The sequence below is a fragment of the Monodelphis domestica genome, chromosome 8 (genome assembly GCF_027887165.1).
Source record: "Monodelphis domestica isolate mMonDom1 chromosome 8, mMonDom1.pri, whole genome shotgun sequence".
In the NCBI taxonomy this organism is placed as follows: domain Eukaryota; kingdom Metazoa; phylum Chordata; class Mammalia; order Didelphimorphia; family Didelphidae; genus Monodelphis; species Monodelphis domestica.
This window is the reverse complement of record NC_077234.1, coordinates 94418407-94445411: the sequence shown is the minus strand read 5'-3', so window position 1 is coordinate 94445411 and position 27005 is coordinate 94418407. Positions and strand designations below refer to the sequence as shown.

The 27005-nt window shown below is 38.0% G+C and overlaps 1 protein-coding gene across 1 annotated transcript in view; it reads right to left on the bottom strand.

The window, feature by feature from the left end:
• NUFIP1 (nuclear FMR1 interacting protein 1) overlaps positions 1-27005 on the bottom strand; it is a 55087-nt gene that overhangs the window by 25681 nt on the left and 2401 nt on the right. Inside the window, exons 2-6 of the mRNA XM_001369892.4 lie at positions 24505-24590; positions 22807-22905; positions 21361-21423; positions 20622-20698; positions 2723-2815 (exon numbers count right to left, since the gene is read on the bottom strand). Of these exons, the coding sequence (XP_001369929.1) occupies positions 2723-2815; positions 20622-20698; positions 21361-21423; positions 22807-22905; positions 24505-24590 (418 nt within the window). The remainder of the gene's footprint in view (positions 1-2722; positions 2816-20621; positions 20699-21360; positions 21424-22806; positions 22906-24504; positions 24591-27005) is intronic.

Genomic DNA, 27005 nt, shown 5'->3' with positions numbered 1-27005 from the left:
TCATGACCTCAGACTCTGGGATCGGCTCACATCCCCTGGAACTGAGGAGCTGCTCCTGCTACAGAAGCAGAGTAAGGACCTCCTCAGGAGCTACATCACCCAGCCATGGCTTTGCTGAGGCCAACATGCCCTGTTAGAGGACACAGAGAGCCCCTGGGATGCTTTCCTCCTGATCTTGGTCTATATATATTGACTTTGAGCTTCTCTGGGATAAAAGATAGTCAAATGGTTAGCACGGTCATCACTGGACACCAGTCCAGGGGGCTCAGGTGGCTGAGGCTCTAAATGGTTCACCCTGAGCTCAGCACATAGCCTGGATCATAACCCAAATGCAGTAAGGCCCCAAGGATCTTACCCAGCTTCCTCTTTGATGAACATGCCATCACCTGGTGAGGCCCACCCACCAAATTCTAAGACTACCATCTCCAACCCTATCCTACAACCACTGGATCTAACAAGATGCAGCATCTATTACTGTTGTAGCTGAGTCACGTCGGACTCTTTAAGACCCCATGTGGGGTTTTCTTGACCAAGATACTGTAGGAGTTTGTCATTTCTTTCTCCAGCTCATTTTTACAGATGAGGAAATGGAGGCCAACAGAATTAAGTGATTTGCCCTAGGTCACAAAAGGTAATACCTCCCTGAGACTGGTTTTGAATCCAGGAAGAGGAGTCTTCCTGACTCCAGGTTGAGCACTCTATCCCACTGTGTCACCTAACTGCCCTAAAATATGATGAGCAATTCACTATATAGAACGATAAAAACATAGGATAAATTTTATCCTATCCTACTCATCAGTAAATAAAGCTGCTAAATAAGTATAGTAAACGGCTAAATTCTCCAAGTGCAGAATCTTCATTTTTTTCTCCATAACCTAAGCAAAAATCAAAATCTGATGAAAATGCCAGGTTGAATTCATAGTGCTGCCAAGAGATAAAGATGGGATCCTACATGCCTAAAATTGTCACACTAACCAAGGCTAAAAATCTATCACCACACATACAAGCACATCTATCACCACTGTATCTTATTTTAAAAAATCATACTTTGAAATTCAACATTTCAAACATTTTACAATAAAGAAAACTGGATCTAAGGAATTTTCTAAATGACTTGCCCACAGATACACAGATGAAACAGGTTGGATCTGAAGTCAGAGGACAGGGCTAGCTAAGTGACTCAGTGGACTGAAAGTAAAGCCCAGAGATGAGAGGTCCTAAGTTCACATCTGGCCTCAGACACTTCCTAGTTATGTGACCCTGGACAAGTCACTTAACCCCCACTACTTAGCCCTTATTTCTCTTCTGCTTTGGAACCAATACAAAGTATTAAATAAAAGACAGAAAATAAAACAAAACAAACCGAAGTCCAAGAGCCTAGATTCATTTCTACTCTAATCATTACTATTTAACTCCAAATAATAATAATAATAACCATAAATATTGGCAAAGCACTTTAAGGCCTATGAAGTTTTTCAGAACAATTATCTCATTTGATCTTCGCATCAACTCTGGGTGATAGTTGCTATTATTACCATCCCCATTTTACAGATGAATAATCTGAGGCAGGAAGAAATTAAACTACTTAAGTGCCTAAGGGCACATTAGAACTCAAGTCTTTACGATTCCAATCCCGTGCTCTATGCACTGAGCCCTCTGCTACCTATCACTTAGGTAAAACATCCCAGTAAAACAAAGGACTAGATGTTTCCCCTGAAAGTCCTTTTAGATTACGAATGGAAATAGTCTGCCTGGTATAGTGGATAGAGCTGAACTTGGAGGCAAGAAGGCATGAGTTCCAATCCTTGGCCTTTATGAGTTATCTAACCATGGGGAAGTAACCTAACTTCTCTAGGCTTCATGATCTTTCTCTATAAAATGGCAATCAGGTATAGAGTGGAGTACCTCCTTCACAGAGCTGTTATGAAATTCAAAGGAGATAATGTAAAGCCCTCTGCACAGCTTAAAGTATACCTGATGTTATGATCATACATGGTCACTTTAGGACACACAGCATGGCATTGAACAGAGAGCAGGCCTTAGATTTAGGAAGAGCTGAGTTCAGGTCCTGCCTCTGGCTCTAACTTGGTTGGTTAGCCTTCCCTAAGCTGCTGACCTGTATTAGGGGAGGGATTTTCCGCACATGAAAGCAAAGATCTAGACCAGTTTTTAAAGTAATTTAAAATTCTACAATCTAAAAATACATACATATCTCATAATCCTTATGCTTTCTACCAATGACCAAGTAAGATGGACTAGGGTCCATCTAAGGGACAGAGATGACTTGCATTTACCTAACTGGGTTATGCTAGTTGAAAAACTTACTTTTTTTAAAACAATAAATTAAGAATAAGATCTCCGTAGTTTCAAGAAAGATGTTCTAATAAGCTGAATGGCAAAGGTAGGTTTTTGATACCATTAATTCAGCAAACAGGACCCTTACCTGGCAATAAGGTTCCCTTACTCCATAAACATTAACTTTTTAAAATGAAGGACGTTCCAGGAAGTCTTCTGGCATCCAAATCCAATGTTCTTGCCAAGAATGAAGATGTAACCACTTTTGAGTCAGTAAGGAAAGTTCCAAGAGCAAGGACCAGAGAGCTCCTGGCGCCCGAAAATGTTATGCTTACTGTTTATAAATACATTCTGTTAAAATAAGCCACAAAAGAATACAAGGAAGTAAAAGGAGTTGAACGTCTAGGCTCACCAGAAGAAAACTTACCCAAACTGTTTGGTTGTCAATACTTCTCCCCTCTGCTCTTTCTCCTCCTGCAACATTTTCTTCTTTTCAATATTCGCCCGGGTTGGAAAGTTTCTACAAAAGAATTCAAATTATTTCTAAAAGATGCCTAGTAATTCCAGTTAAGCCACTAAGAAATTTCTTAATTTAATTATCATTTATTTCAATCAGAGGGAGACAACTAAGTCATAGGCTTTCCTTTCTCTTTAGGAAGAAATGGAAAGCCTATGACTTAGTTGTAAAAAAAGAAGAGTGAGAAGGCTATGTTCTACACATAATATTCTCTTCTCTGATAGACAAGCTTCTCAAACAAGGAGGAACTGAAAAGTATGGCTTTGTGAACTTAGCTTCTTTACCTGCAATAATTTTGGGGAAAGGACTTCTAAAATCAACTCAGTAGCATCTTTAGGACACAGTGCTGTTAAAAAGAAAATAAATCTTGCCTGAATAACTAACCTGCCATGATAAAGGGCAGAGCTGATGGATCAACAAGAGAGATAGTAAGATTGATATTGACTTTTGGCAAAGTGCCACACAAGTCAAACTAGACAAATGTGAACTGGAGCACAGAACCATGGATGGAGTGAGGGCATAACTGGTTATATGACAAGGTTATCAATAACTAGGCATATATCTAAAGACAGACCCACCAAGCATTGTCCCTAAAGATGTGGTCTTGAGTCTAGGTTAATTAGAATGATGAAACATCAAAATATATTCTTTATAGAAAAAAATTGAGGCCATTCATATAAGTACTCCCTTCTACCATCCTTTTTATCTCCCAAACCAATGACTTCATCTCCCATTTTCCCCTTTCACCTAGACTCTGATGAAGAGGTGGCTTGTCTCCTTGTGGAATCCAAGCTCTGTAGATGCACACTCGATCGAATCTCCTCCTTTTTTCCCCAGCAGGGCATATCCTGAATTAGTGGCTTTTTCTTATCAATCTTCAACTTTTCTTTCTCTACTGGTTCCTTCCCTACAGCCTTTAAGCATGACCAAGTTCTCCTATCCTTAGAAAAATTACCCTAAACCCTATCTATCACCCTTTTAAGCTCTCCTCCCTTTCTCAGCTAAACTCCCAGAAAAAGCTGTCTATACTTGCTACTTTCACTTCCCGTCCTCTCACTCCTGAACCCTCTGCTTCTCCCCCTCTCTTTCCCCAAAGTGATCAACAGCCTCCCATATCTGACAGTCTTTCCTCAACCTTCCCTACCTGTCTGCTACAACTGATGCTGAGGATGGCCCTTTCTTGTTAGCACATGCTCTTCCTGCTGAGTTCTCTGAAGCTGCTCTCCCTTGTTTCTCCACCTACCTGTCTAGCCCCCAATTTGCTGGATAATCATTTGGAATGCAGCCCCTAACTTGTGGGGGATTCTCAAGGTGTGTCTTAGCCCCTCTTCTTCTTCTCTCTTCCCCCCCCCAAACGCTTATTGTCTTCTCCATACCAACTCTTAAGACAGAAGGGCAAAGGTTAGGTAAATGGGGTTAAATGACCTGCCTAGGGTCATGAAACTAGGAAGTACCCAAGGCCAAATTTGAACTCAAATCCTCCTGACTCCAGGCCTGCTGTTCTGTCCACTGTGCCACCAAGCTATCCCCACATTCTCTCTTGGTGGCCTTGTCTCTCATGGGTATAATTATCACCTCTACAACTCACAGATATTGAAAGACAGAAATGTTAAATGATATATAGATGAGAGGCATATAAATAGATGGATAGGCAGGCAAATGGACAAGTGATATAGAGATAGATGATAGGTAGAGATGGATATGTGCTAAATGGCAGATAATCACTGGATAACAGAGTGAGAGTCAGTGAGTGAGAGGGAAGGAGAGAGAAAGAGAGGGACAGAGAGAGAGAAGGAGAGGGAGAGACACAGAGAAAGAGGGAGGGGGAGAGAGGAGGAGAGAGAGAAAGTGAGAAACTTAGAGGGAGAGAGATGGGGAGAGAAAAGAGGAGAGAGAGCAAGGGAGGGAGGGAAAAAGGGAGGAGAGGGGAGGGAGACAGAGAGAAAGGGGAGGAGAGAGGGAAGGGAGAGAGAGGGAAATGGAGGAGGGGACAAAGGAAGAGGAAGAAAGGGAGAGGGAGGGAGGAGAATAAGAAGAGAGAGAGGGAGAGGGAGGGGAAAAGAGAGGGAGAGGGAAAGAGAGAGGGATGGAGAGAGACAAAAAAGAGAGACAGAGATAGAAGAGACAAATAAATGACTCAAGCACCATATTCTACAAGAAGTCTTTCCCAGGCCCCCAACTAATGACTTCCCTCCCAAACAACCTTATATTTAACTTCTTTGTAGATATTTGTGTATATGAATTTTCAACTTATACTGCACATATGTATGCACTTGCTGTCACCTCCATGAGAATGTAAGCTTCTTGAGAGTAGGGATTATCTCACCTTATCATTTCTATAACTATAGCATTTAGCATACAGTAGGTGCTTACTAAATGCCTGCTTACTTGATTGATTCTTCAAATTTGCAGATGACAAGAATCTAGGTGTTGTGTGCCTGGGCCCTGGGACAGAAGATTAGAAAGTGAACCTGATAATTGGGAAATGGTCGGAGACCACAAATATAAATACATTTCAATAGGGAAACTTATCTGGGTCAAAATTATATATACCTATGCAACATGGAGATTACAGATCGAGCATCCAAAGAGGTCTCAGAGCCACCCAAACTCAGTCATTTATTTCACAGAGGAGGAAACTTTGGAAGCTAAGTAGTAGTGACTGGCCATGGTCACAAGAGCAGTAAGGATTAAAAGGCAGAGCATGAATGCAGATTCACTGGCTTTAGTGCTAGTGCTATCCACTACACCACACTGTCACTCTAGGGGTTGGCTGGTAGAAACAAGGAGAGAAAATGATCTTGGGGTCAGGATAGCAAGATGCCCATGAAACTACATGGCCAGGGCTTTTGAAAAACAAGCGTGACTCAAGCAATCCCCAACTTACACTATCATCTGGTGGTGTTCAAGCTAGTTTTTAAGCCCGTTTGTTGGAAACCTAGAACATGCTTTCTTACAGAAGCAATTTCATACATGAGATTAGGTTCTGAGACCAGCTTAGTAAAATAGAGAAAAGACGAAAAAGAAAGGAATCCATTTATCACATTAATAACTGAAGTACAATCCTTACTAACATTATTACAGATCTCAGCTATCACATGTAACAGGACTTGTACAGAAGAATGTACTTGTAGTTCCAACTTGGGGGGATACCAGAGAATCAATTTGTCTGTCTCCTCTCTCTTCTCCCTCGGACTCTTTCTTCTCCACCCCCTTGTCTCTCTCTTTTTCTCTCTTCCTCTATCTCTGTCTGTCTGTTGAAGTGGGATCAGAGGAGTTGTCCTCTTCAGCTCCCTCACCTGCCATTGTGCACGCAGGAACTGCCCCCACTCTATGCCCTGCCAAAGGTGCCAATGTTCAGAGACTGAAGGACAGCGAGAGGTCAAGCACAAGGTCTCCATGAGCCTATGGGGCTATGAAGCTAGATGGAACAAGGCCCTCCTGTCCATGTCAGTCCCAGGTGACAGTTGTCAGTCCAGGCCAGTTCATCTGGCCACAGCCATCACCTGTTGCTTCTGCTCCTGACTGCTCTCATTTTCTGGCTTCCTGCCCAAAAGAAAGCAATCCGCTCGCTTGGTATTAACCCCTGAAGCAAGCACACAGAGCTTTTAAAGATTTCTAAGACTTTCTAATGCTGCTAAGAATAGGGAAATATGATAAAATAAAAAAGATGTCATATTCCCACCCTTTTTTCCACTTAGATCCTGTAGGGAAAGATGGTCTCATTCAGGGACAATGTTGGGTGGCTAAATTACAAAGAACTAACATGTGTTTATCTACCTAACAGAGAAAAGGCAAGCTTTAGAACCAAAGTCCAATATGCTTAAGACAGGGCCTTGTCAGCACTTGCTAATGGGAACTCAAGCAACTCAGGCTTTGTAAGCCATGAGGTGCTGGGCCTGGGACAATTCAAGGGCTGAAAACTAAGGCCGATGAAGAAAGGTCAAGGGAACTGAAATTTATTCAGCCTGTGAAAGGAGGGGCTACAAAGTGATACCAAAGACGCTTTTTTTATAGAGAGGACAATCACCAGCTGTTCTCCATCTGAATACAAACTGTGCAGGAAGAGACTGATGAAGGGAGATGAGAACTTCCTGCTGGCCCCACTCTGTCTAGGCACATAAATCCAGGACTACTCACCTCAATGCCCATCCAGAAATGCATTCAGCTTTTTATGTCCATTCCTATAAGTCGCTTATCCACATGAAGGTAACAACTTTTACTGTCTATCTGTGTGCTTCCAGTATCTGTAGGCTGCTGCCTGTGCCCTTTACGTGAAGATCATAGGATTAAAGATTTAGAATTGGAATGGTTCTTAATGACCATCTAGATCAAACCCCTCATTTTAGAAAGGAGGAGTCAAATGCATAGAAGTGAAGTGATTTGGTGAGATTTGAACCGAGGGGCACAATTCCCCTCTACTATATCTCATTTCTTCCATGTTGGCCTCCTACACATCCTCTGGGGTTCAGTGGCCCTGGCCTTTATCTCCCAACTATGTACATTTCTCTGGTTGACCCCCTGGAATGTTCTCCCTCCTCACCTTGGCCTCCCAGCTTTTCTCGCTTTTTTTGAGTCCCAGCTAAAAATTCTGGATTCCACCTGCAGCATGTGCAGCAATTTGAGCATTCAGTCTCTAAAAGGTTCACCATCTCTGTTCTAGGGTGTTCCTTCTGTGGACATCTCCAATGAATTTTGTACTTAAGCCATTTGCACATTGCCTCCTCTCCTGACTCTGAGCTTCCTGAGAGTTCCTGAACTGTCTTCTGCTATTTCTTACATTCCCAAGACTTCCCAGTGCCTAACAGTGCCTGGCACACAGTAGACACTTAATAAATGCTGACTTACTAATACTGCCTCTCTCTCTCTAATACAGAGCAAATGTTATTATATTGTACCAGCAAACAGAATTATTAATTACTGGCAAGTGATTCTGGATGATAATGGCAATAGACAAAAACTGCAATGACAAGATGATGAAAGGAGTCCCACAATAGCATTAGAAAAAAACCAGCAACAAGGGGTGGGAGAGTAGCAGGGAATTCTCCTTTTCTAGATGTTTTTCCTAGCAAGGCATAAGTATGATCATGCTGAAGGTCAAGAGGACCTTAAAAAGTCCCCTCCACAGTCCTAAAGGAGTCTATAATTAGGGAATTAGTTCATATTTCCTTCCAAGTTCTATCCTCTTCTAAAATGCCCAGATAAGAGATATTAAACTAGGAAAAAAGAGAGAAATCAAGGATACTTAAAAAGCAAAGCCACATCAAGAGGAAAATAATATTACAGTTAATTGAAAAAAAAAATCAGGGTGTTAATTTAGCTGTCTCCAAAACATGCTAAGCTCTAACAAACAATCCAGAACCCACCTCACCAACATAAAATATCTAATGCTTTTTCCCTCCACCCTCCAGGAAGCCTGAGCTGTGAGAAGAAGGAAAAGCCACCCACCCTCTTAAACAGTAGGGCTCTTTGATACAGGATACAGTTTAAGTTCCTGAAGTACACTTGGAATAACAAACCCAGAAAAAACCAAGGAAAGGAAAATAATTTATTCCTTGTTCCTACAATTATTTAAGATCAAAATCTGTAAAGAATTTCTCCCCTTAGTTAGAATAGCCTTAATTAAGCTCTCCAAATCTGTGCCAACTGCTGTTTTCAGGAATTGGTTTTTAAGCACCTACAATGTGCCAGGCACTGTTCTAAGCATCCGCGATATAATGGTAAAAGTCTTATGCTACTGCATCACCCAGTATCATTCCACTTTGCCTAAACTTGAGTTCCAAAAAAATCTACTTAGTATATTTTGGGAAAGAGGTGAACAGTTCATATTTCACACTTAAGAGTAGAAAAAAATCTGGAGATTTCAGTGGACTGCAAGCTCACTATGTATTAAGCACAGAAAGAAGCAAAAGGCTTAGAACAAAGAACCATTCACTGGTCAGGTTGCATCTGAAGTACTAGTCAATTCTGAGAGCACAACTTAAGAAAGACAGAGCCAAAACTGAGCCTGTCTAGAGGATCATTGGGATGATGAGAGGGCTAAAGAACATTCTATAAGATCTGAAAAAACTAAGAATATCTGGCCTGGAGAAATGAAGTGATGACTTGGGAGATGTGTAATGTGTCTATAATTCCTTAAAGTTCTACTACAAAGAAGAAATATTAGAATTGTTCTCCTTGGTCCCTGAGGGGAGAATTAAGAGTGATGGGATACAGAGAGGCAGATTTAGGCTTGATAGAAGGAAACAATTAGAAGTGAGCAAAATTAGAAAGGTCTTTCTTAGACAGTACTGGGTTCCCACTCCCTGGAGGTCTGCAAATAGAGGCAGGATAACCAACTTGTACAAGTCATTCTTGTTCAGACTTGGATTGGTTATAAGAAAGCTTCTGAGGATCCCTTCAACTCAGATGATATGATTTCTGCAAATCTGTCAGTGCTGCTCAGGGCTACACATATTACACCTGTGTGGATAGAATTTGCTCCCCAAGACTCTTACATAGTTCATGCTGCGTGCAAACACAAACAGGAGTCCTGGGGAGCAAATTCTATCCACACACACCTCTATTTTAGTATATTAAAAAACATGTTTTAAAATGCGAATTAAATGTTAAAAAAAATGTTAAGAACACAAAGACAAGATGCTTAAGTTGGGGATCAGCTGTATTAGTTTATGGAAGCTGGAATGAAACTTGTTCAAGTCTGCTGGACCAGGAGTTAGAGGATCTCACTTCAAATCCTAACTCTGCCCTATATTACCTACGTAACCTTGAGCAACTCCTTTTACCTTTTTAAGCCTGCTTCCTTAACTATAAAAAGAAGGGGTTGAATTAGATGACCTTCATAGTTCCTTCCAGCTCTGGAACCCTAAGCCTATGCATTTAAGTGTGAAGTAGTCCTCTCATTAGACTCAACACTTGTTAGAAGCTTCCTAAGGAAGCTGGCTCAGTCATGTCAAATATTGCCCCAACCTTCTGAACTTGTCTTGATGGTATTCTGAATGAATGTTCAAGGCATGCCATTAGAGTCTCTCACATGTCATTAAATAGTTTCTCTCACAAAGTTAGCTACTAAAATAAACCATATAACTACACCATCTAGTGGACTTCCACTCAGACTGGAGCTCTATTTTTCTCCTTTTAAATCCCACACGTTAACAGTAAATCTTGATCATTTATTTTGCTTATCCCAAATCCCAAAGCATGGAGAGGTCATACTAGATCTACAGAGATACAGAGAGATATTTAAAAAAAGCCATACCTTCCACTTTCCTAAACAATCAAGGCAGAATAAAATACTAAAGAAAAAAAAAGCCTCTCATATGAAATCCTAATACTAACAATTCATTCTAAAATTAGTTTTTAATTAAGCACACCTCCCTTCCTTAGTTCACTTGAAAAGGACAGGGCTTACTTTCTTCAGCAGTAAGGAAATAATATACAAAATGAATCTTTTTTTGAAAAATTCCCCACCCCCTAAATTCCAAATTTTTTCTGAATAATTCTGAACAATCTTACATGAACCCATGGCCAGTTACCTACCAAGCATGAGCAAGAACAATAGCATGAGCAAGAATAATATGCCTACCAAGCATGAGCAAGAACAAGTTTTAGGAAGAGCTATAAATGTAATGAAAAAGAGAGATTGTTCATTTTCTAACATAAAGGTGGATTAGATTTTGGAGGTAATCTAAATCAAGGAGGCAGGTTCACCATTCTGACCCTGCTACTAAATACTGTCTGGCATTTGGCAAGGTGTGTGACCTCTCTGGGTGTCAGTTTCCTTATCTGTGAAATGAGTAGGTTGGAAAAGATCATTTCTAAGACTCCTTTCAAGTTCTAAAATTATGATACAGTGAAATATTGAGAAAAATTTACATTTCACCAGATCCTCCAATGTGAACCCTGATACTTAGGTAATTTCATTTTTTTTTAAACCCTTACTTTCCATCTTAGAATCCAGTGTGTATTGGTTCTAAGGCAAAAGAGAGGTAAGGATTAGGCAATGGGGTTAAGTGACTTGCCCAGGGTCATATAGCTAGGAAGTGTCTGAGGCCACATTTGAATCCAGGATCTCCTATCTCTGGGCCTGGCTCTCAATCCACTGAGCCACATAGCTTCCCCCAACTTAGTGATTTCAATGTGAAGTTAAGGCCCAATGAAAAAAATATTCTGATAGAAGACTGTCAAATTATTTAGTTTTTGAGGACAATTGCCATTTAAAAATAATTAAGATAGACTGAAACTAAGAAGTAAAAAATATGGCTTTACAAAATAACTAACACAAAGGTTTGGGATATAGCCATTAAAATATATTTTTGAGAAAATGAAGCAATATGAAGCAATGTTCAAAAAATTTCTATCAAACACATGTATGAGAAACTAAGCACATGAGAATGTTTATTATTAAGTGCCTCAGAAATGATGGATAATGGAAATACTCTGAAGATCTTCAAAGGGTGTCAGATGGATAACTATTTGGTTTTTAAGACCTCAATGGGAAGAGTCTTTACAACTTACCTTGGTAATTAGAACTAGTTCTAAGTACTTGAAAATTCTAACTGAAAACAAGTTTAAAATATTTCTACCTAAGAAACTTTTATGGTTTATATATTAGGAAATCCAGATATATTTGGCACACTGGTGGAGAACACAAGGCTGAAGTAGGACTTGGAAGGGCTTGTGTAAGAAAAAAAAAGAATGAATATTTTTTTCTCCTGTCCTTGCAGAGCTAAAACAATTTAATTGAATTAATAAAAAATGACTGAAGACAAAGCAATTTATCAACAAGTGTGAATTACATTTGAGCCTATACTTTTATCCTTTCTCAAACACCCATTTCTAGTTTCCAGCACTAGCCTTCAGACCAAGTTGTCTTGAGACCTTGGGGTCACCTTTTAATTGAATTTAAATTAATCCAGCATATGAGCAACTTGCTGGTGAATCTGCCAGAACACTGGACACTGGTCTAATTCTGACATTCACAATCTGTTTCATAGCCAATCACTTCATGCTCTAAGTGAAGACTACTTTCACAAGGTCCAATCTAACAGTAAGAGCTAACATATATAGATGGCACTTTAAGTTTTGCTTTTACATAAACTACCTCATTCTATCCTTATAATGACACTATGAGGTAGGCGTTTTTATTATCATCATTTTACATAGGAGGAAACTGAGGCTGACAAAGCCTGATAACTCAACCAGGGTCACAAATCTAGTAAGTAGGGAGGAGACAGGATTTCTTCATGGGTCTTTCAGACTCCCAAGTGCAATATTCCAGTCACAATATCACCTAGCTCTGATTTTGTGAACTTACACTGAATTCAGTACAGTAGGAAGAGGACTATAACTGGAGTCAAGGAACTTAAGGTCCAATTCCAACTTTGCATTTATCCTCTAGGTCTCAGTTTACATACTATAAAATAAAGAGACTACAAGATCTTTAAAATCCTCTTCCAGCTCCAAATCTTCCTTTGATCAAAGTTTAGATTGACTCCTGGCTCAGAAGTTTACAGTGACTCCCAAAGGCCACTCATTTAACATCTAAACTTCCAATCCCAGATCTTAAAGCTCTCCACCAATTTTCTGCCCCCATGTTCTTTATAATCTTTCCTCCAATTTATACCTACCTGTAAAACCAAGCTGCAAATGCATGAATGAAAAACTTAAGTCTTCAAAATGTCTATCACTATCACTTAAAAAGTGAATTTGATTTCCAATAGTACTTGTTGCACAAAACCACAAGGGGGCAAAGTCTGCATTAAAATGAAAGAAGTAACTTCAATAAACAATGTTTTAGAATGTAGCTTCATTTGGCTTCTTTTTTTCTCTGTGGTTGTGTGTCATGTAATGAGAACTGTGTTTAAAAAGTGACAGAGGTGTTATTAGTTATTGTATTGAGCATAATGAGTCGTGTAAAAAAGGAGAGACAAATAATTCTTATTCTTAGCTAAGTCTCCAACAAATTACAACTTAACCCATTTATACACAAATTCAAACAGACATATAAGGAAAATATTTTCTAAATCTAGACTAACAGTCTTGAGTGTCTACTATCCAACAAAACTCTAAGAGCTAGAAACTACAGAAACAATGACATATAAGACAGGTCAAAGGTGGCCTCCAGAAATTTAAAATCTAATTGAATAATAACATCATATACATGAAGAAATACATATAATATTCTAAAGAGTTTCATATGAGAGTTACTGACAATTAGCATTATATTCCATAGTTTTGGGCCCAAAGGGTTAACTATGTAATAAGTATCTGTTTCAGGCAATTCTCAGAGGAAGAAATTAAAACTATAGTCATGAAAAAATGCTCCAAATCACTGACTAGAGAAATACAAATTAAAACTCTTAGAACCTATCTCACATTTATCAGATTAGCAAATGTGACTGAAAAGGAAAATGATAAATGTTGGAGATGTGGGAAAATTGGGACACTTTTGGTGGAACCATGAACTGATATAACCATTCTGGAGAACGACATGGAATCAGGCTCAAAGCACCATAAAACTATGTATATATGCCTTTGACCTGGGAATATAACTACTGGGTCTATATGCCAAAGAGATCAGAGTAAGAGAAAAGGTCCAGTCTATACAGAAAAAATCCTAGTGGTTCTTTTAGTAGTGGCAAAGAATTGGAAACTGAAGGGTCATCTATCACTTGGGGAATGGATGACCAAATTATGGTATATGGTTGTAATGGAATACTATTGACCCATAAGAAATGAAAAACAGGATTAGTTCAGAAAAACCTGGAAAGATTTATATGAACTGATGCAAAGTGAAGTAAGCAGAACCATGGAAACAGTGTATATATACAGTAACAGAATTATTATATGAAGATCAATTGTGAAAGACTTTACTATTATCAGCAAAGCAAGTCCATAAAATATTCACAAGGAATCCAGGATGAAAAATGTTATCCATAGCCAAAGAAGGAACTGTTGGAATCTGACTGAAGATCAAAGCTTATCATCTTCCACTTTATTTCCTGTATGAGTTTTTTATTGTATGTGTGATGTGTCTTCTATCACAGCATGAGCAATATGGAAATATATATTGCATTAAAGATATATCTTATATTAGACTATTTACCATCTTGGGAGGAGGGAGAAAATCTGAATCCTAAAATGTCAGAAAACAATTGTTAAAAATTGTTTCTACATGTAACTGAATGTTAAAAAATAAACAAAACAATTTAAAAAATTTTACATTAAAAAATAAAAAGTTGGTGTCTCCCCACCAAAAAAGATGTGCCTGTTCCCCTCTCCCTACGGAATATCATTTATCCCTTTAAAAGCCAATTCAAATTCAGTCTCTTTCAGGAAAACTTCCCAAATGTCTTTCTCCACCCATCACCCCCTCAGTAATGATCCCCCCCTTCTTCTTTCAGGCTCTAATATGTTGCTTTGTAACTCTTTAACCCTTTCATGATTGTGTGAAAAGAATCCTCTCCTAGGATCACACATGGGGTCTTGCCTACATCCCTGCACTCCTGAAGCTACATCATTTATGTCACCTAGGCTGAGCACCTAGTTATGTCACGTAGTGTGGATCACAGAACTGTGGCCTATGCACTTGTTAATGCAGATGTTAAAAGTGTTTGCTCTCTATCTCTGGTGACTAGCCTAGGGGAGCTGCTGCTGTGATCAGGTTGAGACCACCCACATGGTAGTTTAGATTAGACTATTTTACTTTTATCCTTCTACCTATTTCTGATCTTTTACCTATCCAAGTGATTCTAATAAACTTTATAAAATTCTAAGGACCACTCTCTGAAATTTAATTCTTACATTATGTAACATTGTAAATCCCTGATAGGCAAGAATTTCATAATATCTAAATCTGTTCACAGAAGAGACACTTTAAGAAATGTCTACTGTTTTTAAATAAATTGAAGTTATTAAAAACAGATTGAGCACCTACGTGGCACAATGAATAGAATGCCCAGCTCTGAGTTCAAATCAAGCTTCACTTACTACCTATGTGACCCTGGGAAAATCACTTAAACTATCTGACTCCATTTCCTCAAGTGTGAAAATGTGAATAACCTCACAGGGTAGTTGTGAGAATCAGACTTATAAAGGATTTAGCACAGTGGCTGGCATATAGGAGCTACCACATTTCTGGGGCTAGGTTGTAACTCAGGTCTTTCAGACTCCAAGTCTAGCATTCTATCCACTGTGCTACCTAGCTGTTCATCTAAATCTCTAATTCTGCATAAAGTTTCCCAACCCCCTCTGAAGAGATGATATAACTTTACCCTAAAGTCTCTTTAATAAAGTAAGCAGATATTGATGGCCATGTTTCCCCTCAATCACCAAAAACAGTAAGACTAAAGATAACAAAAAATTCTTAAATCTCTGAACAGGAAAGAAATCCAGGTCTCTCAAAGACCTTGCTTCACCACTTCACTGTACATGTGATCACTCTGATACAGCTATTCCTTACAATGGGGTAGAACAGAAACTCCCCTATGCATTCTTTTCTGAGGCTTCCCACAACCCCCATCCCTCCCCCCCAAATAGCTATACAATGCTCTGGGGGCTTTTGATGACTTTCAACATGTGTTTCCAACATTCTCATTTCCTTTGACAATGCATCTCTCTCTCTCTCTCCCCCTCCCTCCCTCTGTTTCTCTCTCTCTCTCTCTCTCTCTCTCTCTCTCTCTCTCTCTCTCTCTCTCTCTCTCTCTCTCTCTCTCTCTCTCTCTCTCTCTCTCTCTCTCTCTCTTCTCTGTGTGTGTATAAAGATAAATACATATAATTAGATCCCTATAGGTATTGCTCTAGATCTATCTAGATCTCTATATGTATCCATAGAGATTAGATTATGTAGATATATAAGGTATAGACAAATATATTTATAGGTACACACACACAAATATATATATATATATATTTCAATTAGCAAAATCTGCCTTCTTTCTCTCCCAGCCCATTCCTCTTAACTGAGAACAAAAGGGAAGGAAGGAACTGTTAAAAGCATATAAAGCCAAGAAAAACAAATGTCTGCACTGGCCAAATCCAAAAGTATGGCTGTCTCATTCTGCACTCTTTTTCACCCCTCTCAGGAAGAGAGTAGAATGTGTCTTATCATTAGTTATGTGTCAGGCACTGTACTAAGCACCTAAAAAGTTATTATCCTCATTTGAGGAAAACAGAGGTTAAGTGACTTGCCCAAAGTCACACAGTCTGAGGTTGGAATTTAACTCAAGTCTCTCTGACTAGTCCAGCTCTATCCACTATGTCACTGGCTGCCTAGAAGTTTTAGAATCATCCTCTTTTCCTGGTTTTATGTCTTAAACATCCCTATCAACATAATAGCTTTTTATAGTGGTACTTTTTAAAATGTATTCATTCTTCCTGCCTACTTCCTCATTTCACACTTCAATGATACAGTAAGGCTCTGTACATTTCTGGAGGGATGGTCTAGGCCCACATTGGCAAGCCCATGGTACATGTGCCTCTGTTGCTCTGTTCCACTTTTCCACAGAGCTTAAGGACATTTTTCACCATGACCTGCCCCTCTACCCAGTAGCACAATAGGAGTACTTCCTCCCTCCCGTCTGGGGTGGGGTGGAGGGGGGAGTTGGGCACGCCATCTCAAAAGGTTCATCATTACTGGTCTAGGCTGATCTTGTTGCTGTTTTCTTGGGATATGGAGCATAGTGTTATTCCAGAATGTCATGAACAACTAAGAATAGCAAGTCTTCTGAACTCCAAAGTGGTTTGATTCAAAGCAAAGTCTGACTGTTGCTCCCCTTTGCCTAAGTTCCACAAGACCTGGTTTTGGGTCTAAGCCAGAGCAAACATGCTGACCTTAGCCCTTATCAGCCAGATGGGGAGCTTGGCTGGTTCTGAGGCATAGAACTGAAGGTTTTCCTTTGGTAATCCCTGACCTATTTCTCTGCAGGTTTCAGGTTGAGTTAAATGGTAAAACTCTGACCTTGCCCTGCTCCTGAGATTGCCAGACCCCATCACCAGGGTCCAGTTTTCTCTGTTTCCCCATGCTGTCATTAAGTGGAAAATTTTTATTGGATTTCACCATCAGGATTCAATTTGGTACATTTTCTAGATCTGTTTGAATGAGTTTTGAGGAAGATCTTACTGGACTGTTTTTTTCTGATATTATGGAGACTTGGCTCCACTTCCAACAATGAAACCTTTCTCCAATGTTTTATCTTTTACATAATTTCTTTTACTCAAGTCATTGTTTCCCACCATGTCTCGTTACTCTGAGTCATTATAATTTTGATTCTTTGAAGACTGTGGTATTCTATAATTTGGGGTCACAGAAAAATGCCTTAAGAATACTATGAAAAATATAAGCTTTTTTCTTTTGTCAATAGCAACTTGGGATTGGTGAAACCATGGCATAATATCCCATACAAAAATCTTGCCTATCCTCTTCCTTTCATTTATTTCTTACCTCAACCTACTATACATGGACAGAGTTTGTACAAGGTGGAAATAGGCATTCTTTTAAAAAAAAAATTTCCCACGTTGTTTGTTAGTTCAACCTTTTTTAAGTAGTCATGGATCACACACTGATACCCTACAGTCTTCTGGGGCTGTCTGCAATCAGCAAAAATCATAACCCAGAAGCACTCCCTCTTTAAACTGGACTCTACATGGGACACTCTCTATGAGAATGGTTAATAGTTTGGGTGAGCTTATGTCTCTCCATTTTATGCTTCCTTTGATAGTGATTATCAAAGGAGGTTCAACAAGGCTACCTCTGTTTCAAGAAATATTTTATGTTCTCAATCTTCCACTTCCTTTACTTTTAAGTCAACGTTCCTGTGCAGATGGGGTGTGCTATAGAAAATCATTTGTAAAAGCCTCTGTTCCCTTCTCATATTTTTATCATGGACACCCTTGACACATATAGCTTATCCTCATAAAAATTTTATAAAGGTAAGAAAAAAGGCATCTGGGTTGGTAGTTGCTAATATCCTGTTTATATTCTTTTTTTTTGGAAAGCTTTAAAAAAATATATGTCAATCTCCTCCCCCCACAAAAAAGTTATTTTCTTTGTGTCCTTGGTCTGAGTCAATGAATCCTTCCACATTCTCCTTGAAGAGGCAAATAAAGACATTAGCAAAGTTGGCTCCACTTTTGCTCAAGGGCAACAAAGGAACATGAGGGGAAAAGTGGAGGCCTCCTTTTGCCATATTTATGATGAACATAAGCAAAAAAACTACCCTGAAGATAAATGCAGCTCATGGCCAATATTTGTTACTAAGAATGAAGAGAAAGCAAAATTCTATCTTAACAAGATCCTCCAAACCAAGTCAAAATAGACATTTAGATTTTTAGTGACATAAACAGGAAGGGAGCTAGATCATAATGGAAAATATGATTCAAAAGGCATAGTCGGATTTGGTTAATGGACTGGTTAATTTTGATGAATTGCTTTTTTCTCCTCTTTCTTGTGTTATACTTTATTACAAAGGATAGTCCATTTGGTAAGGGAGGGAAAAGGAATGAATGTTTATGTATGTACCTGCACATATATATCTACGTTTTTATATATAGTTACAGGTAGACCTCTATAGCTATGTTTATGTACATAAGTCCCCTACATTTTTAAACATGTCTCAGATGTGATGAACATAGTGAATCCTGATCACTATCATAAAAATGGAATAGGTCTTATCTAAAGAGAGAAGAAAATCCTGGCAGTCAATGTGGAAGATAATTCTCAATTACAGTCTATGTAGTTGCTTATTAGAGCAAAGGTCAAAATCAACATCAATTTAGTCCCAAAACAAGACAAATATAGTATAATTACAAGAACTTCAACCTGACCTACTCAAACAAGATATGATACCAGAGAATGGAAAACAGGTACAGGAAAAGATATCAATACAGACTATCAACATTTCCTAAAGAATTTAAATTGATTAAATATAAGGAGTTAAGAAAGCCCCAAAATGAATGTGGCTTAATCTCTTTGTCAATAAGAGACACAGAAGCCAAGGACAATATTGGTTTGAAATACAAACAAAAAGGATTACTAAGAATGTGGGAGGCAAATTTTCCTTTTTTAAATGTATTACACACTAGAAAAATCCCATTAAGATACTACATATACAGACTCTGACAAAAACTCACAGAACTAAAAGGAATATCAGATGCCACCTAGTCTAACCCCCTCATTTCAAAGACAAAAGGTTAAATTATTTGCCTGAGATTACACAGGTAATTATAGTCAAGACCAGATCCCAGATCTCTAATCCCTAGTCCAGTGCTCTTTTTAATCCCCAAGAGTGGTATATGTCATTATTTTGCAAATACCTAAGAAGGGGGAAAAAAGGTAACATAGTGAACAGGGCCTGGAGTCAAGAGGACCTGGATTTAAATCTGGCCTCAGATACTTTCTGTGTGATCCTGGGTATGTCACTTAACCCCATCTGCCTGGCCCTTTCCCTTCTGTCTTAAGATTTGTTACTAGGACCGAAAGTAAGGGTTTTAAAATAAGAAAAACCTAAGAAGTATTCTGGTATAATACATATATTTAATTCATAATAGAAGAGATTTGGAATTAGATTTGAATTTGAGCACATGGTTTGATACTAGGTATCACTCTGAGGAATCTAACTGAAACCTTTGTTTTTTTACTTATAAGTGGAAGCAATATTTACACCACTTACCACATAAGGCTGTGACAATGAAAAGTCACTATAAGGTTAAAAATGCTACATAAATGTAGCAGACGGACTAGTATTACAACCAGTAATAAAAATAATACAATATAAAGCTGAATAACTCCTCCTCCCAAATCTAGTAAATACATGCAATAGCTATTCAGTCGTTTCAGACTCTTTGTAATCCCATTTGGGGTCTTTTTGGCAAAGACACTGGAGTGGTTTGTGTAGTGAAAAATATCACCTTTGAAGGTTGTTATAATATTAAAACTATGGCCACCAAGGAATTTACTTGTTAAATTCCTAAAATGAAACACTCAGGTCAGAATGGAATTTATGGTGGTTTAATCACAATGGGAGTAAGAGAAAGGAGAGGGAGAGAAGGAGAGAGGAGAAAAGGGAAAGGGGTTACTCAACCTCTGGCAGGGAGTCAGAGGGAGTTTAGGCCAAGGTAGAGAAGGAATCAGTCCTTGACTCACGTGACCGATTGACCGATCTGAAGGGAAGCCGTCTGCGGGCCTCCACCTTGCTCAAGCTTCTAGCACGAACTGGTGTCTAGCTCTGTCCACAGGAAGTGAGCGAATTCCAGAGGCTGCTTTCTCCGTCACTTCCTGTGCCTCACAAGTGCCAATGGTGGCTCAAGCTTAGCTTAGGACAGCCCAAGTGGGCAGTTAGTTATTTCTGATTTGTCATTGACTAGCACATGCCCATGTAGTGTGGGTGTGCACAATTTTGGGTGCTAGACCAAGCAAGATGGAGATTTTAAAATTCACATTTGTGACTTCCTTCTCTTCATTTTACTGATAAGAAAACTGAGGCAAGTGAGGTTAAGTGACTTGCTCAGGATTACACAGTTTCTGAGGACAGATTTTAACTTGGGAAGATAAGACTTCCTGACTTCAGCTTAGGTACTCTATCCATTGTGCCACCTCACTGTCTACATATAGTACCACTGTAATAAAACCTATGGATTTTGTCTTCCAATATTAGCCTCCCTCGCCTTCTGATTGCTTTTTTTGGCCTTAGTTATCAAGGATTAAAATTCCTGGGTTCTAAAAATGATACATTAGGCCCATTAAGTCTAGTGAAATTAATCAATCTGAGGCATATGGCCTTAACAGCAATACATTTAACCAATTACTCACTTTCTTCTCTCTTCCCTCCATTTTTCAATCTCCTCTGGAGTATCTAATTTTATCCGTTTGGCACCAGGACCATGCATCTAAGAGAAAAAAGAATGTTTTCCATGTTAAAATGAGTCTGCCTTGGGGGCAGCTGGGAGGCTCAGTGGATTGAGAACCAGTCCTAGAGACGGGAGGTCCTAGGTTCAAATCTGGCCTCAGCCACTTCCCAACTGTGTGACCCTGGGCAAGCACTTGACCCCCATTGCCTAGCCCTTACCACTCTTCTGCCTTGGAGCCAATACACAGTATTGACTCCAAGACAGAAGGTAAGGGTTTAAAAAAAAAAATGGGTCTGCCTTTAATTACCAGAAATTTGAATGCATAGGAGCAATGGGGTCTTCATATAGAAAACCAAGTTCAGTACCACACACAATAATAAAGCTACTAAATGAGCAGCTTTTAGTTATTTTCACATTGTGATTTCCCCTAATGAGTTGTTATTGGTCGTGATTAATCCAATGCTGCTTTATAAGGAGAGATCTTGGCTAGTAATGAGGTACTTTACCAAAGTCATATGCATGCATTCCATTACTGATGAACATTAAGCACCCTATGCATCTTCTTAATTTGACAAAGAGAGTAGCTGAAGACTAAAAATTTAAGTATAAATCTGATCTGTCCCTATGTCATAATTACTGAAGAGTTAGCAAACAACTGAAAAAAAAGAGGTCTAACCATAAACATAAGAAATATAACTTACATTTTTCCAATGAATCTGAACAATCTTCTCATGAGCACTAAAACTGCAACCATCAACAGAGCACTGCAGTAATTAAAAAACAATTGTTACTTTTCATATAAATGTATCCTGCCATAAAACAAATACTGCCTATATCCAGTTTGTTCTTAGTCAAAGAAGCTATTCAAGGTAAACCTTGTTATCTTTCATTGTTTCAGTCAAGGGCAAAAGAACTACCATTCCAAAGTAGAGATGTTCAGAAAAGTATCCATATACTGAAAATAGATATCAAGTATAGAAAGAAATTTCTTTCTCTGTCTGAGTGCCAGGATCATCTCAGAAGGAACATAAAAAAAAATTTAGAATGGAACTTAACCCCTCAGTCAAAAGGGATGGCCTAAAGTGCCATTTAAAGGGAGTTTGTCTAAAACAACTAAAATTTTCTCTTGCCTTCTTACACATGGTGACAGGATTAGATTGAAGTTTCACATAATAAAGTATTTTGGGGTAGGAGTCACACATAAGATTTTGTGGTGACCTATGGTTATATTGTAGATGGGATATCATCCATGGCAAATCACCCAATGTAAAACATTAGCAATTTTTCTTTTGGCTTTAGGCAAAATCAAAGATAGCCATGGCAGGGGGAAAGAATGTACCAAAGCACATTATAGAGCCTGATTGAAGAATCAGGCCCACCCCAAGGCATTTTGGACATAGAAATGAATATAACAACTAGTTAATAATAGATAGCGTTCACACGATGCTCTAAGTTTTACAAACTGTTCTAATTTGATCCTCACAACAACCTTGGGAGGTAATATGTATATATGAAGAGCTAGATTCTTTTTTTAACCCCTATCTTTTCAGTAGCAATGAAAAGACAGGAGAATAGCAAAGGCCAACCAATCAGGATTTGCCCAGGGTCGTAAAACTAGGTAATGTATGAAAGTACATATGAACCCAGGTCTTCCTGATTATAGGCCTAGAGCTCTATTCACTGTGCTATGAAACTGCATTCTTTTTAGAAACACAAAAACAATCATGTATAATCCAGATTGAATTGCTTGCCAGTTCTGGGAGAGAAGAAGAGAGGGAGACAATTTGGATCAACTTTGGGAACACTTATGTGGAAATGTTATTAAAATAAAAAATAAATAAAATTTTTTAAAGAACACAAAAACAAAAAGTCCATCCACCAAGTTCTTACCTACCCAGTACACCATCTACCTGGTCCCTAAAGAAATGAGGCTCTCCAAAATAGGGGGCATGGCCAAAATCATGCTCTCAATTTTTCAAACTTTGTGACAGCTTGACATTAGATTACTCGGCTAATTGTTTAGAAATACTAGCAGAGTATATTTATCAAAATTATCAAACTTGTAGAAGTAAAATTTGAAACTTTAAAAGGTACAAAAATAGAAAACTACTCTGAAAATTAGGGGTCAATCAGTAAAGAAAACTTACTGTTCTATGCTGAGAAATGTGCTCATCATATTTTTCTTGGTTTTTAAAGCCACGATCACAAGTATCACAATAATGGGTATAAACTGGCTCCTTATTTTTCTGTCAGTTAAAAAAATAAAATAATTGTTACAATATTTATCATTCCTTAAAAAGAAAACCTCTAATAAACAGCCATCAAAAGACTTTCAACTTCAGAACATGAATAACAACTAGAAAAAAAAGAATCAGAAAAATAATTATTTTGATAAATGCTATTAATATTTAGAAAATGTTTTTTTCCCTACTTTAGTGCCTACCTATCCCAAACTAACCTGTATTTATTTTGTCTATATGCTGTATATATTTGCATGCATACATACTCTCATTAGAGTATGAGCTCCTTGAGGACAGGCTCTGTTTCCAATTTTTCTCTGTATCCTTGGCACCTAGCAAAGTGCCTCACACATAGTAGATAATAAATACGTGTTGATTTAAAAATAAATTCTAAACATGGTTAGAATTTTGAAAGAAAGATGTTAAGGAACAAGATAAACCTTAAAATTTACAAATTCATTTAAACCAAATTACTATGTTTTAAATAACCATAAAAAATAAACATTGGACCCCTTGTAATAGGCCTAAAAGAAATCCATTTCAGTTGAAGAGAAGTCAATTACATGGTAATAAAGAAGTCTGTAATCACATTAAAATGCCTTCTGAATTTCTATGCCCTCTTGATATACAGAGAATCTGTGGTTCTAGGAACACAAAGGAAAAGGGGAGAATGATACTGGCAAAATGAGACTTTAATGCATAATTTGTAGGTCATTCAATTATGTGTAGGAGTAGCTCAAGATTACAATCAGTATATTCTCTCAGACAATACTAACAACAATAAAATTGAGGTGAGAAAAATATTCCCTCCCTTTTTCCCAAGAGTTACACTGTACAACTTAGAAAAGACAGAGAATGAAGCAAGTCCCAATTTGGACTAAACCTTGGATTTCATTGGTGAAGGGAATTCCAGTGAGGAAACTACCCTCTAACAATGAAGGTTAGCAAACACTCTGCCTGGAGTGTGGTGTCCAAGGTCATAATGTGTCTGAGGAGGGACCTGAATTCTGATCTTCCAGATTCCAGGCTCATCTTTCTTGCCACTAATCCAAAACAAAAGGAATCCCTCGGTGAAGATTAACTGCTTTCATATTTTACCATCTATAACTAAATTAAGGAAATTACATAGCTGAAACATGTTTTAAAATAAGGCTTCCAATAATTCAACAGTAGAATTGTTGCAAGTGAATACATTTAGAATTTATATTAAATTCATTTATATAACATTTTATGTCATTTAATATAGGCCTTCAAACTAAAAATTATGAAAATTGTACAATGTACTAAGTACACAATTAATTCCTAATTTGAAAGTTTCTGTTTAATAGTACCTCAAGGATATAAGGTGTATTATACAGATTGGATAGACTGAAACTTTACATAGCATTCACTAAAGGAGCTTAGTTAAAAAAAAAACAAAAACCTTAAAACTCTGCCCCACAAAAGACATACTCTGTCCACCCTGCAGTTGTCTGATCAACATTTACTTAGTGTTTAAGGGGATAAACACCAAGGTTGGTAGAAGAAATCCAATCCATGTTTAAAACAAAACTAAATTTTACCCAGGCAACAAAATGCCTCTCTCTGAAGACTTATCTTTAATACCTTTTGCTTCTGTTTTCCACTCTGTTGATTTTTGAAATTTCTATTTGATCTGTCATGGTTTTTCTTGGGGAAATGATAGTTTCTGCCTACAAAACAAAATAAGAACCGTAATTACTTCTAATTATTTCTAAATTACATATCACAGGGTATCTGTTGAGAAGCAGAGATTGTAAAATAGAGTAGAGAAGTTAGACATAATATAAATACACAAGTATTCCTCCTTCAGGAGTATATTAGTTAGGTGAGATGGTATTTCCACAAAAAACAACAACAACAACAAAAAAAAAAAACACCTTTAAATTCAAACCACAGTTAGAACTCCCCCATCCCCTCTTCATCCTTTGAGACCCTTGTTCATGCCCATCTAGCAATCTTCTGAAGATCTACCTGATAAAAAGAAGCCTTCTTCTCTCTTAGTCCTCCATAGATATCAGGGCTCAACTCAACTCTGCTAAGTCCTTTTAAGTCATCAATAATTTTGAAACTTTAAAAACAACAGTAGCAATTGATGTATAAAACCTGACACTTCCTGATTTGCTGTCCTAGAATATAACTAAATGACTATTACGAGTCTCTAAGGAAGTGAATTGCTTGAGTTCACTGAAAAGTGTAATTTCTCAAATGTGTCCCAACCTGCTTGTTTCACCTTTTTAATACTATTATCAGCCCCTTGTCCATCGACAGTGCCCATGCAAGATTGATATATTTATTAACTAGCTTCCAAAACCTTAGCTAATGGATATACTTCAAGCATACATAACTGTTGTCTCATAAAATCAGAACTGTTGAATCTAATAAATGAGAGCAATAGGAAAAATATTTTCAGTGTTAATGACTACCTAAAACATAGGATGGTTATGACAAAAGGGCTCTTCAACTATATGTGAGTTACTCTTATCATTATTAACATTATGTTTTAAAAAAACAAAACCTTACCTTACAAATGATACTAAGAATTGTCTCCAAGGCAGAAGAACAGTAAGGGATAGGCAACTGGAGTTAAGAGCCTTGCCAAGGATCACCCAGATAGGAAGTGTCTAAGGCCTGATTTAAATCCAGACTCTACCATCTCTAGGCCTGGCTCTCAATTCACTAAACCACCTAGCTACTCCATTAATATATTTCCACTTGGTTGATCTTCACTGGAGGCTGCTGATGGTGCAGTGACACTGAACTTGGAGTCAAGAATATCTGAGTTCAAATCCAGCCTCAGTCACTTATTGACTGTATGACTCTGGGCAAGTCTTAACCTCTCTTGGCATGTTTTCTCATCTATAAAATGAGGATAACAACAATACTCATTTCATAGGTTGTTGTGAGAATAAAATGAGTTAAAATATGTAATATGCTTTGCCAGTCTTAAAAGTACTACATAAATGCTAGCTACTTAGTTATTATTGTTATCTTATGAAATTTTCTATTTCAGAAGTAATCTTTCATCTATAGGAAACTATATCTCTTTCCTTTAAGAAGACTATCTGTGAAACCATGACTCTCTACCATGCACAATTGCCCCTCCCTTTAAAAACATAAAGGAATTTTTCATTTTGTTATTAATTCCTCCTCACCACCATTTCCCCAATGATCCAATGCTAAAATACTTTGCTTTCTCCATCACATAACTGGGGCAATGAGAAGCTGACTTGCACAAGGTTAAATAACTACTGTCCCTTGGCTTTTTAGTTTAGTTTTTTCTTCTGTAAAATGAGGATTAACAGCAACCATTTTCCAGGGTTGTGAGAATCAAATAAGAAAACATTTGTAAAGCACTTAGCATATAGTAGGTCCTATAGAAATGCTTATTCCCTTCCCCCTTCAACTAAACAACTCATTTGAATAGATGTGGGGTTCACTTTGACTGCAGTCACAGTTAAGTTCAGCAAAGTTTGGACAAGTAGAGGCAGGAAACAGGGAAACTTTCCTGCAGAAAATCAAATGAGAAATTATTTGTAAAATATTTAGCACAGTGTCTGGCACATAGTAGGTATTATACAGATGCGAGCTAGCTATTATTACTGTCATTATTATTATTATATCAGTCCTTGGGCTTGAGGTATGTAATAGTGGGGAAGATGACTTAAGGGACCTGATAAAGTCTCTTTGGAAGCTTTGGTTATGATATAAGAAAGACACCCCTAAAATGAAAAGGACCATGTGATAACTCAGTCAGTCACTAATGAGACACTGCATTCTTTGTGGATTTTAAATGATGAGTGCTATTATTTTAGCTTGTATAAAAGATAATTCCACTGAGGGCAGTGAGGTGGCTCAGTGGAAAGAGAGCCAGGTGTAGAAAAGGGAGATCCTGGGTTCATATCAGACATCAGATACTTCCTAGCTGTGTGACCCTGGGCCCTACCACTCTTCTACCTTAGAACCAATACACAGTATTGACTGAGACAGAAGTTAAAAAAAAAAAAGATAATTCCATGATTGTAATTTAGATAATCCTATCACCTTCTGCCCAAGTGACATCTGTTACTGGATAATTACTACAGATA